Genomic DNA, 19,152 nt, shown 5'->3' on the forward strand with positions numbered 1-19,152 from the left:
CTTAACCCACTGAGCCACAACGGGAACTCTTCCTATGAAGCAGTCATTAAAGAAATGTAGCCATTGTGTTCTCTGTGCTGTGTAATTTTCATCTCAGTTTCCTTTATCTTTACCATAAAGAAAGCATATTCTTGGAAAACTACATCTTTCCAAAAAAAAAAAAAAACGAAAAACAAAAAACAGAATGTAATGGGAAGAATAGCGTGAGAGCCATTCTAGAATGTAGTCACTCCAATGCAATGTACTATTAAAATGTATTTTAAGTACTGACATTCTGCATGACACCACTACATTGTCTTTTTTAAAATGGATATATAGGGCGTTCCCGTTGTTGCTCAGTGGAAACAAATCCCACTAGTATCCAAGAGGATGCTGGTTTGATCCCTGGCCTCCCTCAGGGGGTTAAGGATCCGGTGTTGCCGGGAGCTGTGGTGTCAGTCACAGACGAGGCTCGCATCTCCCACTGCTGTGGCTGTGATGCCGGCCAGCAGCTGCAGCTCCAGTTGGAGCCCAGCCTGGGAGCCTCCATATGCCGGGGGTGCAGCCCTAAAAAGGAAATAAATAAATAAAAAAAATCAAAGTATACTTGATTTATAATGTGTTATTTTCTGCTGTGCAGCAAAGTGATTCAGATCTATGTCTATATCTACATCTATATACATATTCACACTCTTGTCTAAATATTCTTTTCCATTACGGTTCATCATAGGACATTGAGATGTGTGAACATTGAAACACTGTGCATTGTTTTAAGGTACTAAACACAAACTCCTTTTTACTCCTTTTGATCATCAAAAGGAACAACATGGGTTCTTCTGCTTCAGCTTGGTGTATATGATCAAATGATGCCTGTAAGTGACCACAGACCTGAGGACACCCTGACAACCTTTGCTCAATGCAGTCTTACTTTGCATTTTAAAAGGACCATTTTCAGGATGTTTTATCCTTTCTACCAACTTTTGACATATTACAGATGGGAAGGTCTTATTGCCTTCTTGGTCCCTTAGCAGTCGGATGAAGTAGAGATGCAAGAAAATCTTCCTTAAAAATGACTTATTGGGGGAGTTCCCTGATGGCCTCGCAGTTAAGGATCGGGTGTGGTTACTGCTGTGGCTCAGGTTAGAGCTTTGGTGCAACAGGTTTGGTCCCTGGCCAGGGAACTTTTGCATGCTGCGGGCACAGCCAAAAAAAAAAAAAAACACAAAACAAAACAAAACAAAAAAGCTCTTATTGGGAACATGAAGAGGAAAGAACAGTATCACTGTGAACAACCTCAAAAGACTGAGTAAGAAAATTGGGGTTTGGGATGAAGAGATGCTATCTTTCTAAATTCTCCAAGTCCTTGTGTTTTTCTTTTGTTTCACAGTCCCTAACTCTGGGCATCACGGGTGTTCCTTATGGCTGCTGAGTCAAGACGCTAATACAGTCAAAGACCTCTGGGAGATTACAAGAAAGCTGGTGACAGAAATAACTAAATGATGATTTAGCACCTTAGGCGTTGGTCCAATTCACTATTTGAACTTGGAGATTAAGAAGTTCCCATCAAATAAGAATGTTCTTTCTGGTCACCTAGTTTCATGGCTTTTGTTATTTCAGAAGGGCCCCTTCTAATTTCCTAAAGCAGTAAGCAAATGATGTCCCCAGTGATCAATGTCTGAGAAGAAATATCAACTTTCAGTTTCTTCATATGACGAACAGTGATGCTTTTGTGGTTTTATTATTTTTTTTCATCAAATTACAGACAAAGAAAGTAGAAAATGAAACTATTCTAAAAGTGGAAGTAGTTTTTACTGCCTACGTGAAGAGTTGAGGTCACTGGCTATGGCATCCTCTCTAATAAATAGATGCTCTGGCTCTCCTTCCTCAAAGAGCAAGGAGGACCAGAGGAGCTGCCTGCAAAGATGGCACTTGATTGGTGGTCTCCTATGGACAATTCTTGGAAGATCTTTGAAGAGTACCACATAGATGAAAACCTAGGCTTTGCTCTGCCAAATCCACTGGTAAGAGAGGGGACTGAAATTATGGGCAAAATGTTTTTCTTATCATGATTTACCTGGACAAGTACACTTTCCATTGAATGAATGGGTTTCAGCAGGAAAGCAGGGCTAAAACCGGAGGCAGTGTTTTAATAAAGGGATTTCACTTAACTTTCTAAAAGTTCTCTACCTAGAAAATGAGTCTTAGGGGTACTTCATACTTACCTTACACCGTTATAGAGATGGGTGAGAAAAGGAAATTGTGGAAATATTTTGGCTTCAGACAATGGCATGGCAGGGGGCATTTTAAAAAAGAAAAAAGTAATAAATGACTGATGAGTCAAAGGAACCACATTTCTCAGTTAATGTACCTTAGATTGGGTGAAGTCTGCGTCCCTGTTTTGATAATATTTTTGAAGTGGGACATCTAGCAACCTTGTGTGGTATTATTATTATTAATATTGCCAGGTGGTTATCAAGCCCACAGAGTGCAAGACATGCAGAATAAAGGTGTACCTTATAATTACCTTTTCTAAGTTATCTTCCAAAGAACACCATGAAAAGCATCTTATCATTAACACTTTAATCACCAAACCACTCCTGTTGCATTTTTTTTTTAAGCAATTTACAGATACTAACTTTGTCCATCTTTACAACCAGCCTGAAAGGTATGTATATCAATCTCATCATCCTGATGCGAAATATAAGCCATGCAGAATTTAAGTCATTATTGGAACTCACAGAGCCTGAAATACCAGGGCTTGGATGTAATCAGGCTGGATCCAGAGCCCAAGATCTTAAATCTAGTGCCTATTATGCTACACTGCCTCACTTAAGAGAAGAGAATACAAGGGGTTGCTTTTTTTTTTTTTTTTTTTCCTCCCTACTCTTGGGTTTAACAAGGAATAGGAGATTCCAAGAAAGGATTTCTAGGAAACAGCTACTTGTTGTGACAGTTCTGTATGACAATATGCCCCTATTTGTGGCTCAAACAGAATGCACTCCAGAGAAAACTTCAAATTCAGCAAATATATATTTTAGTCAGATTCTAATCTAACTGTAGTTAGAAATCATATCTTGTAAATATCTTGCATAAAACAGGCACATCTAAAGCAAATTCTTGGTTCCAATCTAATTTCCTCTTCAGATTCTTGTTAATTCCAGAAAAATGAAGCATATGTTTTAATTTGACTGCTAAAAGCACTTTTACTTTGTATTTGCAAATCAATAATATTCAGACTTGTCACTTCTTCATGTAAGCACACAGGGACCAGGATGCAATGTTTCAAGGATGTACTATCCATGGTACCAGGAAAAAAAAATCTTTTTCAGAAGCTGCAAAGCTTCATGTCAAATATATCATTCCCCTCCTCAAAAGTCAATTCTCTCAAAAAAAATAAAATAATCATGGTAGTTCTGTAGACCTTGAAAACACATTCCAAGGATTAAAGCAAAACTTCAAAACTAAATTGAAGCAAAACTCTTCCTGAGCTACTTAAATAATGCTGCTACTTAAAATGCTTAAGAAGTTAGATTTGTGTCTTGAAACATGAAAAAAAACCCAAATTTTATTTCTTCACTGAAGATCTTTCCTGGAAATTATAGGTTCAAAATGTTCAATTCATCTCTTATGATCTATCAGCTTCCTATTCTAAAGGAAAATAATATGTCTTCTTATTCCATATCCATGCAAAATATATTCTCTACTCTAACAGGAGTTGAACAGCCCTCTGTGTTATTCTTTATTAATTGATATAATATCAGTTAGGTATTCTCTGAACCAGAAGTATATTACTGATTGAATTTTGCCTTTGTTGAAAGCTTGGTCCAATAGGACACTAATCATGACACATAATAAAGTATTTCTGTTACTTGGGGGAAATAGCAACAATCAAAAATTTGAGTGTGCCACACAGTGAAACACACAGCAACAAAACTATGTATGCATTACTAAAAACACTAAAACACAGTATTTGTGTGGTTCGGCAGAAAAATTCAGAGTAAACAGGAAAGGTGACTTTCTGATGAATATGCTGCCTGAATTTTTCATTGCTAAAAATCCTCCCTGACAGATTAAGTCCAGCCAATTTTCTGCAGCCCCTGAACATGCTTAAATCTTCTATTACATTTGTCTTTGGGGTTTATAGCTTACCTATAATATCAACTTGGTTTTGCAGCTTAAAGCCTCACTCCTGTTGGTTTGCGGTAAGCCCCTGATTTGTATTTCATCCCTATAGTTCAGGGTGGATGCCCCCAAAAGCATGTCAGGAGGCAGCTCAGTGAGAACCGTGTGGGGACAGGGCATACTGCATTCCATTCAGGGATCTGCGTCACATTTTGGGGTGTTGCCTAGCTCTTTTGTTTCGAGGTTTTCCCTTGAGACCAGATTATAAATACAAGATCCAGAGGTGAAACTTGTTAAAAAAAAAATCCAACCAAGTAAATGTCAGAGAGCTCATTGTCTTCCTTCAGTGATTCATGAATCAGGCAGCACCAGGGGAAGAGAGAAAGGGACTCTGAGAAGCTGTGCAGAACAAAAGATGTGGGAGTTCCCTTTGTGACTCAGCTGGTTAAGAACCCGACTAGTATCCATGAAGATGTGGGTTCGATCCCTGGCCTCGCTCAGTGGGTTAAGGATCCGGCATTGCTGCAAGCTGCGGTATAGGTCACAGATGCAACTTGGATCCCCAGTTGCTGTGGCTGTGGCATAGGCCAGCAGCGGCAGCTCTAATTCGACCCCTAGCCTGTGACCTTCCATATGCCGCAGGTGCAGCCCTACAAAGAAGAAAGAAAAAAAGAACAAAAGACATTTATAGGCAGAAGGGAGTAGGAACAAGGAAGTTAGACCTGCCAAAATTGGGTTGGGGTTAGGGTTAGGTTGTATCTCTTCCTTTAGAGAAGGACAGGGGTCTATGAACCGATGACCTCACTAGAGCTGACCAGGTAATTCCACATCGACTGGTTTTGGATTCCATTCTAGGAGAGGCTGAAAGTGTAATTAAGTATTAATTCTTGATTTGGTAACATGGAGCTTAACCTAAGTTACTCCATGCGGGGCCTATTGTCTTGCTTTTAACACACTTTTCTTGGAGTTTCATTTTTACTTGGCAAAAAATAAGCCTGTACTCCCAAGAAGGCAATCAAGCCGTATGTATGTATACAGCATCTCCTACCTGCCCAGGACTGTGCCAGATGCTGTGAGAAATATAGGGTTAAAAGCATGATAAAACCCTTGCCATCAGGTAGTGAGATGTAAAAAGAACAAGGTTTTTCAAAAGTTGGAAACACCTACTTTTGAATCACAAGAAATCTTATGCACAAAACAAACTACATACACTGTGAGCCTTGCATTTCTTATTTATGGCATGGAGATAGCAACCAATTTGTAGGGCCATTATAATAATTAAATGAGAAACCTCTTAGCAAGTGCCTAGTGTTCTACTGATGTTTAGCACATCTCACTTTTCTTCCATTCAAAAACCTTTTTTTTTTTTTTTTTTTTCTTTTTAGGGCCGCATATGTAGCATATGGAGGTTCCCAGGCTAGAGGCCAAATTGGAGCTGCAGCACCACGGCTACAGCAATACCAGATCTGAGCTGCATCTGTGACCTATAGTGCAGCTTGGGGCAATACGAGATCTTTAACTGCTGAGTGAGGCCAGGGATTGAACCCACGTCCTCATGGATACTAGTGGGGATCTTAACCTGCAGAGCTGCAACAGGAACTCCCCATTTAAAAAAACTTAAAATCTAGCTGAGAAAACAAACAAGCAGAAAACAATAAATACCTTAATGTGGAAAGTTATAATCCATGGATTTATAATTGGAGGTACGAGTGGAGAATGGAACAGTTGGGAAGATTTGAATGAAACGTTCAAAGTGACCCTTGAAAAAGAGGCAGATATGGAGTTCCCGTTGTGGCTCAGCAGGTTACAAAGCAGCTTAATATCCATGAAGATGCGAGTTCCATCCCTGGCCTGGCTCAATTGTATTAAGGATCCAGCATTGCCTTGAACTGTGGTGTAGATCCCAGATGCGGCTTGGATCCTGCATTGCTGTGGCTGTGGTGCAGGCTGATGGCTGTGGTGCAGGCTGGTAGCTGTAGCTCTGATTTGACCCTTAACCCGGGAAACTCCATAGGCCACAGGTGTGGTGCTAGAAAGAAAAAGAAAAGGAGGCAGATGAGAGGAAGAGGAGGAGCATGAGAAGTTCTGAACCCTGAGTGTGCAGATGTCAGTGAATGGGCTGGTGTCAACTGCACAGAATTGCTTCAAAGGCAACATGGACCATCAGTGGGAAGCAAAACTATTTTGTAATCTTATCCACTGGCCAAAACAAGTTCTGTTCCTTCTTTCCCAGGAGGAGCTGCCTCACCCTTACGATGCTTGGATTGCCATTGCTAAAAATCTACCTGAACTGATTAAGAATGGACAACTACGTGCAGAAGTGGAGAAGGTATAAAAAGAGATTTCATTTTTTTTTTCTACGTTAGCGTCCTAAAAATGTTAATGTGGTTTTGGAGCTATAACAGCACCCATTTTGAGTTGCATCCACCTCTTCTTTTGTTCTCAGTTAGCAACGCTCAGCATTGACGGCCTCCAAGGACACAAGATGCAGCGCCTGGCACATCTGGTTCTGGGGTACATCACCATGGCGTACGTGTGGGGTCAAGGGGATGAAGATATCCGCAAGGTTTGGAGACTTTCTCATATTTCTTACGCTACCTGACAGATTAACATCCAATTTACATTTAGCATAAAAAAAAAAAACCTCTAACACTATTGCAATTGCATTTTGTGAAGCTTGGATAATAGGAAAAAATAAGAGGGTTGGAAGATAATCATTTGTTGATTAACATGTCAATTGTTACCATTATTAGATTTTCAGTCTTTTGCTTCTATAGCACAATTACCCCATCCTGTCCCTCTATGTATAAGGCCAGCTTCTTTCACTAAAATTATACTGTAAAATTATTCAACTGCTACAGTTGTCCTAGACATCATTTGAAATCACTTTGTGGTTTTTCATCAAGTTCCTGAACCTTATTTTTCAATCCTCTATTAGTAAGCACCTTATTTGTTTTTAATATTTTACCATTGCAAATGACACTGCAATCAATATATTTGAATATGATAACACTTTTTTCTCTATGACTTTTAGGAGATAGAGACATTTTATGGCTCTCCTTCATTAATTCTGAGTTCACATACTGTCTTCTATCTGTAGGCATCAAAGAACACAGGTGGTGTCATCCTACTCTTATCAATGTTAGGTCTAAAATAGCATCATCTTGTATTTTATCTGGCAACCCTAATCCTATGAAACCACTATAGCCTTTAATATCTAACCTTTTAACCATAACCAAGGCGATAAGATAGATTCCAGAAGCACCTTCTACCATTTAGTGAAATTTTTTCCTTCCTTTTTTGACAAAGGTAATTGGCATTCCATCTTGTTTTTCTTTCCACATACTGTTTAAAGAGAGCACCACACTTATGGTCCACCAATCTTATGAGTCACCCTCTGATATGTAAGAAGAGAAAAACAGTTGCTCTGTGGAACCATGGAAACACATTGCACTCCCTTATAATTATTTAGGCTGCCATACGTAGATTCTGTGATGACACAGTAAAGTTTAAGATCAGTCATCTTACAACCGAGCTTAAAACTGAGCTAAGCGTGCAGTCTCCCTAGACTTGCTAGAGTCTGAATCTAGCTAAATGCGGTGGCATTGTACACACGCACGCAAAAGCATCAGTAATGAAGGGTGTTGTATGCTAGGTGTCCTTTAGTCCAGCAGAGTTAAATAGTAGTTGATGTGATCATGAAATGCTTCACAGGAGGAGTGGGATATGAATTCCTTCTTAAGAGACAGATAGAGCTCATCCAAAGAGGAGAGAAACAGAAAGGACAGAAAGAGAGGACTAGTGAAAAAATGTAGAGATCAGACACAGCAACATCAAAAGATACTAAATCAACGGGACTGGAGATCAGAATTACAGTGGAAAACATGAAAATGTATTTTTAATTTTATCCAGTTTTTGCACTCCACGTCATTCTGAAAAGGATCTTAGAAGCTGGCAATGAAAACAATATATAAAAAGATAAAAACATTTACATGAGGAAATTGTAGGAAAGAGGTCAAATGGATAAAAAAAAAATAAGATACATCAAGATAAGGCACCTTTGGCTTGATAATGGGCAAGAAATCAGCATCTGAGTTTCTCAGCAGCTGCCAGAGTGTCTACAATAGATAAAGATGTGTTTCCACATCTCCTTTCTTTTCCCTAAGTTATTTCAAATTAATTATTAACTAAACATCTGTCCTTGTATTTCTCTTTGATGCATTTCCTTTTGAAACACATGTAGATCATTTGCCGCCCAAAATATTTCAATTCCCAGAGGCGAAAGCTCACATCCAGGTGCGACTTTGACAGTTTGTTCTCTTGGTTCAATTATCCTCTTCAGGAGTCCTCGGGTGATTTGAAGCCACTTGGGTTATTGTTCCCACGATTGTCACACAACTGTGGAGTGAGTCACATTGTCCGACTGTCTCTACCTCAGAAGTGCCATCACCCGAGACTCCAGAGGGGGTTCCCATCCCTGTCCTTTACCTGGTCAGATACACATGTTCCAGTCATGGCTGCTGATGGCCAGGATGACATTAGCGATTGCATGGGACCATAATCAAGGAGTTCCCTTGTGGTGCAGTAAGTTAAGGATCTGGCATTTTCATAGCAGCAGCTGGGGATTGCTAAATTCCATACGCTGCAGGCACAGCCAAAAAAAAAAAAAAAAAAAAAAAGAATGAAATGTCATCTTTATGACTAATAGAGCAGCTAGAGAACATGACTTGAGTAGTGGCAACAACTGGGGTGCTAAGAATGCACTTATTCATCAGAATCACCCTTGAGGTTGTGGTGGGAAGAGTAGAAGCCTTTTACTATATGGCTGAACACAGAGCAGAATTGTTTGGGTTCAGAGAAAGAAGAATTGAAGAGAAAAGGGGACTGAGCTTCAGTGTCACTCCCAAACTCAACCATTCAGATAAACCTCTATACTCCCTCTGAGAAAGGGTAAGTCAAAGAACTGCAATAAGCTAAGATTGTCACTCCAGTTGGTATATATGAAAGTGGGGTCCAGCTGCTGGCCTCTCTAAAGCCAACACAGAGTCAAAGTTGGTGGAAAGGAAAGTTTGCTTTGTTCCAGAGGCAGGTAACTGGGGGAGAGGGTAGACTCCTGTCTAAAGACCAGTTTCCCCAACTGACAACCAGTGAGCAAGAGCTTTTCTAGGCGGAGGGTGGGGACTATATGTAGAAACAACTTGGTCTGGTGGCTCTGACAGGCATCTTGAAATTGATCAGGCAGTGGTCTGATCCACACCGTCTTGATTGTTTTAAGGACAGTTCATCTTCAGTTCCAGTGTCAGTTTGTTCCCATTTCTTCGAGGTCAGTTCTGGGAATTGTGGCAGCTCATGTCATGGCTACAGTCTGGTCATCATGTAGTGAACTTCTTCTACCTGGTGGAGTTTTCAGTATCTACAAGACAGATCACAGGACATGGCTCTGAACATGATCTACAGCCCTTGAAAAGGAACTAACTAAAGGTCGCTGACTTTGCTTAATGACTCAACTATTATTATTTGGTCTCATTTGACTTGTTTTCTTTGGATTCTGCATTCTCTCATTTCTCTGATCAAACTTATTCTTGGACTAAAGTTTTTCTATGGAAAGAAGGCAGCTAAGGACATGGTAGGCAGGCCAGGGGGGTGGGGAGGGCCATAGGGTTCTGCTCTATGTCATACTCTGCTTGGAAATATAAAGCAAACATGAAGGGGAGTCCTCCTTCTGACCCAAGTATGTCTTTAAGGCCAAGGATACCAATGTCACTCTACGGTGAGGATTTCTAAAAAATCGTCCAGAGAGAGTTTCTGTCCGCACTGCGCCCCAAGAGCAGTAATCTATTTACACGTCTAGCCTCAATTACAAATGACTTTGAGCTTCTTGGAGACCTTGATTTAATCTTTGTACGGCTGGTGGATTATAAATACCTTGCATAGAGCACATGCTGGACTACTATTTGTATAATGGAGGGATGGGCAGATGAGTGAATGGTGGCAAATAGCTCACAGACCATTTGAAACTCAAGGATACAGCCCTTCTTTCCTCTTGCCCTCTGGCTGCCTGTTTGTTCTCTCCATGCCCAGATTACATCCATAGCAACACATATCTAAATGTAGTGATTTAACGATGACTAGGGTTAAGTTACAGAACAAAGAAAAGAAAATTATTTTTGTTTGGTTTCAAAGTGCCCTTATGTAAAATGATTCATGTTTCGACACCCAGGGAGCAGAAGAAAAGGTGAGATCTTTTGAAGGTTAATACTAAATATCTACTGTATTTTAATTAGGTCCTGCCAAGAAATATTGCCATCCCTTACTGCAAACTCTCTGGGAAGCTTGGACTGCCTCCTATTCTGGTCTACGCAGATTGTGTCTTGGCAAATTGGAAGAAAAAGGATCCCAGTGGGTATGTAAACTGTGATTATAACAGGAATTAAAGAAGCACATGCTAGTTAAATTTTAAAAGTCACATGCTATTTAAATCAACAGGGAGTTGGTCATTTGTTTAATCTTTGTCAGCATAGATTTCTCTGCTGTTGGGGTATAAAATGTATATGTATGTGAGAGATGTCTAATTAATATATGATGAAATGCTCAAATCTTGAGTATTCAGTTTGATGAACTTGACTGGCTTCTCTTGATTAACATGTTTTTTGAGATTCTGCAAATATCAATGTTTAGTATTCACTTGAATTTAAGAGACAACATATCTCCAGCCATCAAGATGGCAATCTCTGGGCTTTCAGAGCAGCATGCTCAGAATCTAGGCCTTTCCTAACCTAATGGGATCTGCTGCAATTAAGGTGGGTGGCAGTGGCTTAAGGATCCCATGTTGCTGCAGCTACAGTGCAGGTTGCCACTGTGCTGTGGGTTTGATCCCTGGTCCAGGAACTTCCACATGCTTCAGGTGTGGCCAAAGGAAAGGAAAAAAACAAGGGACAGATGTTCTGGTTGTGTATCTGCAGAGAAGTGTTCTAGATGTAAGAATACCACAAAATGGAATGATTTTATCTTCTAGAAAACTTTATTAGTAAAACTGCTTTTAACTATCCACTTCTGTTCCTTGAGTAATTTTTAATTTCACTTATAAAGTCCTAAGTGAAGTGTTTGCAATGCCTTAAAAGTGTATTTTTTTTCTTTTTTATCTATTCTTTTTTTTACATTTGCTAGATCAGTTTTATTAAATGGAGTAACAATAACTCAAATCCATTTAATTTTTTAATCAATTTCCTTTCTCTTTTCCAATGGATCCAATGCTTCATGGCTACTTTCATAAGGCCCATGACTTACAAGTAAGTATTCAATCTTTTTTAGTCTAAGAATTATTATTACGTCTGTGACTGCGATGGGACCGTGTCTGTTTGATACTCTATGCATTAATATATACAAAATAGTACTTGCATTTGCACATGATTCCCACCTATGGATGATTCAGCTCAAGGGTTTTGGACCTGGGGCAAAGCACAGACAAAAAACAAACCCATGGTCAGCAAATGGGAAAATTGGGGGAGGGGTTAATTAGGAGTTTGGGATTGACACATAGACACTACTATATATAAAATAGATAACCAACAAGGACCTACTGTACAGCACAGGAAACTATACTCAATATTTTGTAATAACTCATAAGGGAAAATAAAATAATAAATAAATTATATATGTGTATATAACTGAATCACTTTGCTGTACACTTGAAACTAAAGCAACATTGTAAATCAACATACTTCAACTAAAACAAAAACTTAAAAAATGGTGCAAAAGTGATATGCATTCAGTAGAAACTGTAGTTTGAGGAGTTCCCTGGTGGCTCAATGCGTTAAGGATTCTGCATCGTCATGTGGCTCAGGTCATTGCTGTGGCTCGAGTTTGATCCCTGGCCCAGGAACTTCCACATGACATATGCATGGCCGAAAAAAAAAAAAGGGGGGGAGAGAGAGAAAAGAAAAGAAAGTACTAGGTGTTCTAACCAAACAGAAAACATAAGGAAGTATTCTTGTAGCAAGAACTTTTTAAACTGAGTCCTGAAGAGTATGTAGACATTACCTAGAAAAAGGAAATGCTGAGGGTATTCATAGTGGAGGAAACAGCAAGAGTGAGAACTGGGAATGATGAAAATCTTGGTGCATTATCAGAACTGAAGGAGGGCCAGAGTCAGCCATGAAGAATAACTGATGAAAGTAACAGTACAGGAAAGGAATGAAGAAATAAACTTAACAAATATTGTGTAGGACTTGGGCTCTGATAAGGGGCTTAAACAATATCTTAAAACTCAATGGGAAGCCACAGACGTTTTTTAACTGGGAAAGTTACACCACCAGTCTCATACAGCAGAGGAGAACACTGAGGATGAAACAGGTGAAATGTCTTATCCAAGGTCACACAGCAGGTAAGCTGTAGGAGTGGTTCCACAAATTTAATGGCAATGAAACTCAGAGATATACAGATACTGAGACCATGTTTGCATCAGTGTAAAACTTCAGTGAAAAAGAAAATAGTGTCTGGTCAGGTATTTGCATTTCCCAGTCAATCAGTTCTTTTGTAAGGCATTGAAAAATTGAATCAGGCCCACCGATAAAAATATGGATATGAGTATATTTAAACAAAAAGCCTACTTTTAAAAATCATACCTCACAGATATCTCTATTAACATTGAGTCCATTCATACACACACACACACACACACACACACACACACACACACACATATGTAATACACATGCATGTAAAAAATTGATGGATAATAAAATCTCTACTTACAAGTTATAGAATGAAACTTCAACTCAGCTTAATCTACTGTTAATTGTTATGAGACAACAGACCTAACATTAATATTCCTAACTACATAATGGACATAGTAAAACCTTCCATACTTATCTCATAAGATTATTTTGAAAATGTAAATAAAAAAGCCTTGACCATGAATGTAAGTACTTCAACAAATATGTGTACTAAATTCTTGACTTCCTTGACTAATTATCTTAGGAACATGGATATTCTCTTCTCATTTCCGGGTGGGGACTGTGGTAAAGGATTCTTCCTGGTTTCGCTATTGGTGGAAATAGCGGCTGCTTCTGCAATCAAGGTAGGTCCAGCCATACTGGAAAATGTGGGGTTGGAGGATGGGGTGCAGGAGTTAGGAGAACTTATTCTATGCTAATGTGTAGTGCTAGGAAACCTTAAGAAGCATTTGTCTCTTGTTTTTTAAAGGTGATCCCCACTCTATTCAATGCAATACAGTGTGAAGACCTGGATGCTTTGCAAAAGGCATTGCTTGATATAACTTCTTCTCTGCATAAAGCCCTTGAAGTGTTTCACCAAATTCATGGCAAGTATCATAGGCCATACAACATGCTAGGCCATGGTCAAGTGTTTCTGGTTTTCTGTGGGGAAAATGGAAGCAACACCTACTCTTACCTACTGGGTGTGTTTGCGCTTTATTCTACTCCACTAAATCATTATACTTTCCGTGTGATAGGTTTTATTATGTCCATCTTATAGACATAAGGGCTAAGATAAATGACTGAAGATTACATAAGTAGTAAATTGTGAAACCAGAATTCTAAGCCTGATCTATTTATCTCTATGGAACATCCTGGCCTCCCAGTAAAAACTGTGGAGAAACTTGCCAAAGGTGCAGGGTGTTTTATTTTTTCTATTTGTTTATGTTTACGGGGAAGTTCCCGGGCCAGGGATTGAACCCGTGTCACAGTAGGGACCCAAGCCACTGCAGTGACAATGTGGCAATGCCAGATCCTTAATCTGCTGTGCCACAAGGGAACTCCATTTTTTTTTTAATTAAAATTTTTTTTTTTTTTAGGTGAAGAATGTTTTAAGTCCTGAAAAACTTAGCTTTTGCTTGATAGGAACTTTCTACAAATCCTACTCTTTCATATGTTAACAACAACAACAAGAAAACAGAAAAGCCATTGAGCACAAAAGTTATTGCAAAGTTAACAGCTGTAAAACAGCAGTAACCAAAAAAGTACATAAGGATTTGCAAAAAACATTGGGCTCTAACGGACACTCTTAACCAATGTATCACTGTATCCCTGGGCTTTGGCAAGAAGATTGACCTTCGCACCAAAGATATTAGCAAGCTTTGGGGACAGACACCTGGGGATGTGGTCCAAACGCTCCTGGGGGCTTTGTTTTCATTTTTCTTTTCGTTTAGGTTTGTTTCTTTCTTTGTGGAAGTAATTTATCTATTGTGTAAGTAACACATGAAGGAGCCTTAAACATGTGTTGGCAGTTTAAATGGGGGTCTCTGGAGGATGAGCCGTGGTTGGGCCTAGGATCTTGGACACAGGCTGTGCATAGACCCCATCAGTGGACACAGTGAGGATCTGATGGGAGAGGCCAAGTGATTGACAGCTTGTCCTTAGGGACTTTTTCTGCACAGACTGACCTCATGTCTTTCTTGCATCTGAGGCTGAAATCCATAATTAGTTGTTTATAAGACCTTGGCTTTCCCTGATATATCTGATGCTACTCAACTAAACACATCTCATCTTTTTACAGAGTATGTGGACCCAAAGCTCTTTTTCAATGTTCTTCGCATATACTTGTCTGGGTATGTGGTCTTATGCTTGAATTTGTTTTCCCTTAAAGCAATGAACCTAAAGAAGATAAATTTCCACTTATGGTCCCACTATCAATCTAGTTTGAGAAACAATTTATATCCTCAAATGTACATTGAAAGAATCAACAGACTGCTCTCCCTGTTATTACCTGTCCAGGCATACACTGGGGTTTGGATAGGAAAGCTAGTCATTTTGAAGAGAGTGGGATACTCTTTGGTAGTGCAAAGGTAAGATTCCATTCATAGAATACTATGCCAGATTTGCTCAGAACTATGGTTTTTTTTGTTTGTTTTTTGTTTGTTTTTTTATTACTCTCATGCCTGAACATGAGTAGTAAGGGGTGTGTGGAGGAAGTCTAATGAAATCTATCTCAGTTCACCTCCTATTCATCCTCTATGGCAAGATTTTATGTATGAAGTTTTGGCAATTAATCCAAATAACGATTATTCTTTCTTTCCTGGTTTAGTTGGAAAGGCAACCCCTTGCTGTCAGAGGGTCTGCTCTATGAAGGCGTTTGGGACACCCCCAAGAAGTTCGCTGGGGGCAGTGCAGCCCAAAGCAGCATCTTTCAGTGCTTTGATGTTCTCCTGGGTATCCAGCACACTGTGGGTGGAGGTAAGAGGCAAATGACATATCCTAATCATCTCTTAGGCTGATAACAAGAATATCTAAGAAGTACCTTCCCATGAGCCCATGAGCATCTTCTGTACCTATCTGATGCTTTTAGGAGAATCGGTAGGGATTTTATGGCAGACATCCCACTTCACAGATAAATAAGCAAAAACTGAAACAGGCTAGAAAGCAGTGAAGCCAGAACTCAGGCCAAGTTCAGCACCGTCTGGATCTTGAAATTTGAACATGTTTGTGGGGCCTGATGGCCCGCAGTGAGGTCAACATCACATGTTCTGAAAAATGTAAGATTGGGATTCAGAAAGAGAAAGTCTCCTGCAAAGGAGCCCATGGGTTATAGCTGGGGCATGGAAAGGCTTGGCATTTCTCTGGTTCAGCTGTCCTACTCCCTCAGTGGCCCAGGGGCAATGATTGCACCAAAGTTTAAAGATGAACCACATTCATTATACCCCTTTTAGAACTTAAGAGGGAAGAGGAAGAAGCTCCAGTAAGAATGTCTTCTTACCGGTCTCTGTTTTCCTAAACTTCTATTTAACAGTCAGTGGGGAAAGCAGTGGGCTGAGTGATAATAATCTTTTTTCTTGTTTAAAAGTGCTCTCCTGGGAGTTTCCTCTTGGCCTAGAGGGTTAAGGACCTGATGTTGTCACTGCTGTGGCTCAGGTCACTGCTGTGGTGCAGGTTCAACCCCTGGCCCAGGAATTTCCACATGTGGGGGGCGTGGACAAAAGCAAAAACAATGACAAAAAGAAAATGATGCCTTAAGTTTCCTTAGAGTCAGTTCGGGATCTGTCAAGCCTAGTATATATATAAATATATATACCCTATCCTTCTTAGAAGTATCAACTCTAGGAGGAAAGTGAGAAAGGAAGCAAAACAAAAATATTATGAAAGAAGGAGTTTAGCTCCTGTGGTTTTCGGAATTAAGTATATTTTACAGTAGTTACCATGATGAGTATAAAGTGGCAAGACTAGTAGGGTGCTCATTGGAATGTCATAAACTCAATTGCTTGTATCTCCCACCTGCTCTGCCCTTCTCCCCTGGACTGGCGAATACTTTGGCCTCCTTACTAACTCATCTTTTTTTAGTTCCTTCAGGCTCTGCTGCTGGATTCCTCCAGGAAATGAGAACCTATATGCCACCAGCTCACCGGAACTTTCTTCACTCATTAGAGTCAGGCCCCTCCGTCCGTGAGTTTGTTCTTTCAAAAGGTGATGCTCTCCTGCAGGAAACGTACAATGAATGTGTGCAAGCTATGGTATCCCTGCGAAATTACCATCTGCAGATAGTAACTAAGTACATTGTGATTCCTGCAAGCCAGCAAGCCAAGAAAAAACAAGCATCCGAAGAGCCTTCCGAAGAAGAAAACAGAGGAACTGGAGGCACCAATGTCATAGATTTTCTCAAGACTGTAAGAGGTACAACTGTGAGGTCCCTGTTGAAAGAAGGTTAATAGAATGCATGAAAATGTGCATTTTGTTAAGACAAAGAAAACCACATGGTGTAATGTCACCACCTATTATATCAGACCTACAGATTCAATAAGCTGTTAATAGCGCTTTATGAAAATTTTCAAGTAAAAGCAATCAGGTCCTACTGTGTAGTACAGGGAACTATATCTAGTAACTTGTGATGATACACGATGGAAGATAATGTGAATATGAGAAAAAGAATGTGTGTGTGTGTGTGTATATATATATATATATATATAACTGAGTCACTTTGCTGTATAGCAGAAATTGACAGAACATTGTAAATCAACTATAACAGAAAAAATAAAAATCTTACCAAAAAAAAGAAAAAAGTTTCAAAGTATTTTTTTTCTGGTGTCTATGGATGTCTTGTGTGAAAGATATAAAACAATTATTAGTCTTTCTGCTTTGGTAAGAATGTAATGATAAAATTCAATGAAACCTGAAATGATATAATAAAAAAATCTAAACGTTGCTTTATTTATAACTATAATTGAATATTCCCACGGAGGAGACCTACTGTACACAGCTACCCTTCAACCAGGACTATCAGGTTCCTGTATTTTCCCTATGGAAATTAACACACTTTTTCATGACTGTTTCCTGTTTCCACTGTATTGTTCACTAGAGCCCTGCATCCCCATTTCTTAAAAGCTACTTTGCAATTAGCTGTTTAAAGAATATATGAAAGATTAAATGAACTCATGAATTAGTTAATCTGGGCTAATATGAAGAAGAACATTTTCTCACACAATAGACAAAAATAAATCCATTGATCAAAATGGATTAAATAACTACATGTAAGACTGGAAAGCATAAAACTCCTAGAAGAAAACATAGTCAGTACACACTTTGAGATGTATTAGCAACATTTTTTTTTTCAGGCAAGGGAAACAAAAGCAAGATGAAAACACAGGGCCTAATCAAACATAAAAGTATTCAACACAGCAAAAGAATTCATCAACAAAATGAAAAGACTATCTCCTTAATAGGAGAAGATATTTGCAAATGGCATGTCTCATTCTTTGTAAAATACACAAAGAACTCATACAACTCTATATCCAAAAATCAAACAACCCAATTTTAAAAATGGGCAGAGGAACTGAATAGACATACATACAGTGGAATATTACTCAGTGACAAAAAAGAATGAATTTAAGTAGATTTAAGGAAGGAATTGCATTTAGGTACTTCTAAAAACAAACATCTACAAACTATTTTAGCAGGGTTTCTCAAATGCAACGTAATCCAATGGACTCAAGCGAAATCTTCCTGCTTATGTTAGGAGACTATTAACGGCAACTGCTCACCTTGGCCAGATAAGATCACAGCTGCTTGCATGAGCTGTCTTACAGCAGGAGGCCCTGATATGGTGCTTCCCTGAAGACTAACTGGGAGAATTTGGGAGGGGCCAGTAGGAGGGAGGAGACCACCAACTTTCCAACATCCTCGATGCTGGAATCCATCTTGGTGAGAGATGCCCACACAAGCAGGAAGGACCCTGAGCCAGATCAAGTACCACCTGAGCAAGATGACTGGTCAGAGATGATCCGGAAAGTAACCCCATTCCCATAAAACTTGAGACATATGCCATGTGGCAGAGCAGTTCTCCTGGGTTCTCTCACCTGCTGCTCTCTGCGTGGGTGACCCTTCCCAAAAAAGCCCCTTGCTTTGTCATCACGCATGTCACCTCAGACAATTCATTTCTGACTGTTAGATAAGCCCATGCTCAGGCCACGGAAGGGGTCCCCCTTCTACCAACACTTACAGCAAAATTTTGTTTAATTCCCTAGAAAAGACACCAAATGTCAATGAAAATAGTTTCTAGATGATGGGAAATGTTTTCTTCATTCTCCTGTCTGCAACAAGCATGTGTAAGTTTATAAGGAGCACGTATAAGTTTATAAGGAAAAAAGTGTACATGCATACATGCATACCTACATACTAAATGCCTGTATGTGTGTGTGCACATGCATGTCGATTTTAAGGGATGACCAGCAAGATCATCATGTCTTACGGTTTGACACAGTCTGGAAATTACTAACCTGAGAATCAGGAGACTAAAAGCATGGGTTCCATCTTGGACCCCTATCAGCTTTGTGACCTTGGGGAAATCACTTCCTATTTCTGTAATATGAGCAAAGTAATACTTGCCTTGTCTCATTTACAAAGTCCCTGGGAACTGAATGACATACAGAACTAAAGTTTAGAAAACTATAAAATTCTACTGGAAAATAAGTAAGTAAATTGCTGAGGATTGTTTCCTGGCTCCACATCAAGATTTTTTTTTTTTTTTTTTTTGCTCTCCAGCCTGCTACACTGATTTCTCTGACCTTACATCTACACAACACAGGACTACACATGAAGAATTTCT

The 19,152-nt window shown here is 39.4% G+C and overlaps 1 protein-coding gene across 1 annotated transcript; it reads left to right on the forward strand.

The window, feature by feature from the left end:
- IDO1 (indoleamine 2,3-dioxygenase 1) lies at positions 1,902–16,759 on the forward strand. Its single transcript, NM_001246240.1, is given in 10 exon segments — positions 1,902–2,000; positions 6,335–6,430; positions 6,548–6,667; positions 10,386–10,504; positions 11,376–11,390; positions 13,081–13,180; positions 13,306–13,423; positions 14,617–14,668; positions 15,145–15,293; positions 16,395–16,759. Coding segments are annotated over 10 exon segments (1,233 nt in total).

This window comes from Sus scrofa, chromosome 17 (assembly GCF_000003025.6).
Source record: "Sus scrofa isolate TJ Tabasco breed Duroc chromosome 17, Sscrofa11.1, whole genome shotgun sequence".
Classification (NCBI taxonomy): Eukaryota; Metazoa; Chordata; class Mammalia; order Artiodactyla; family Suidae; genus Sus; species Sus scrofa.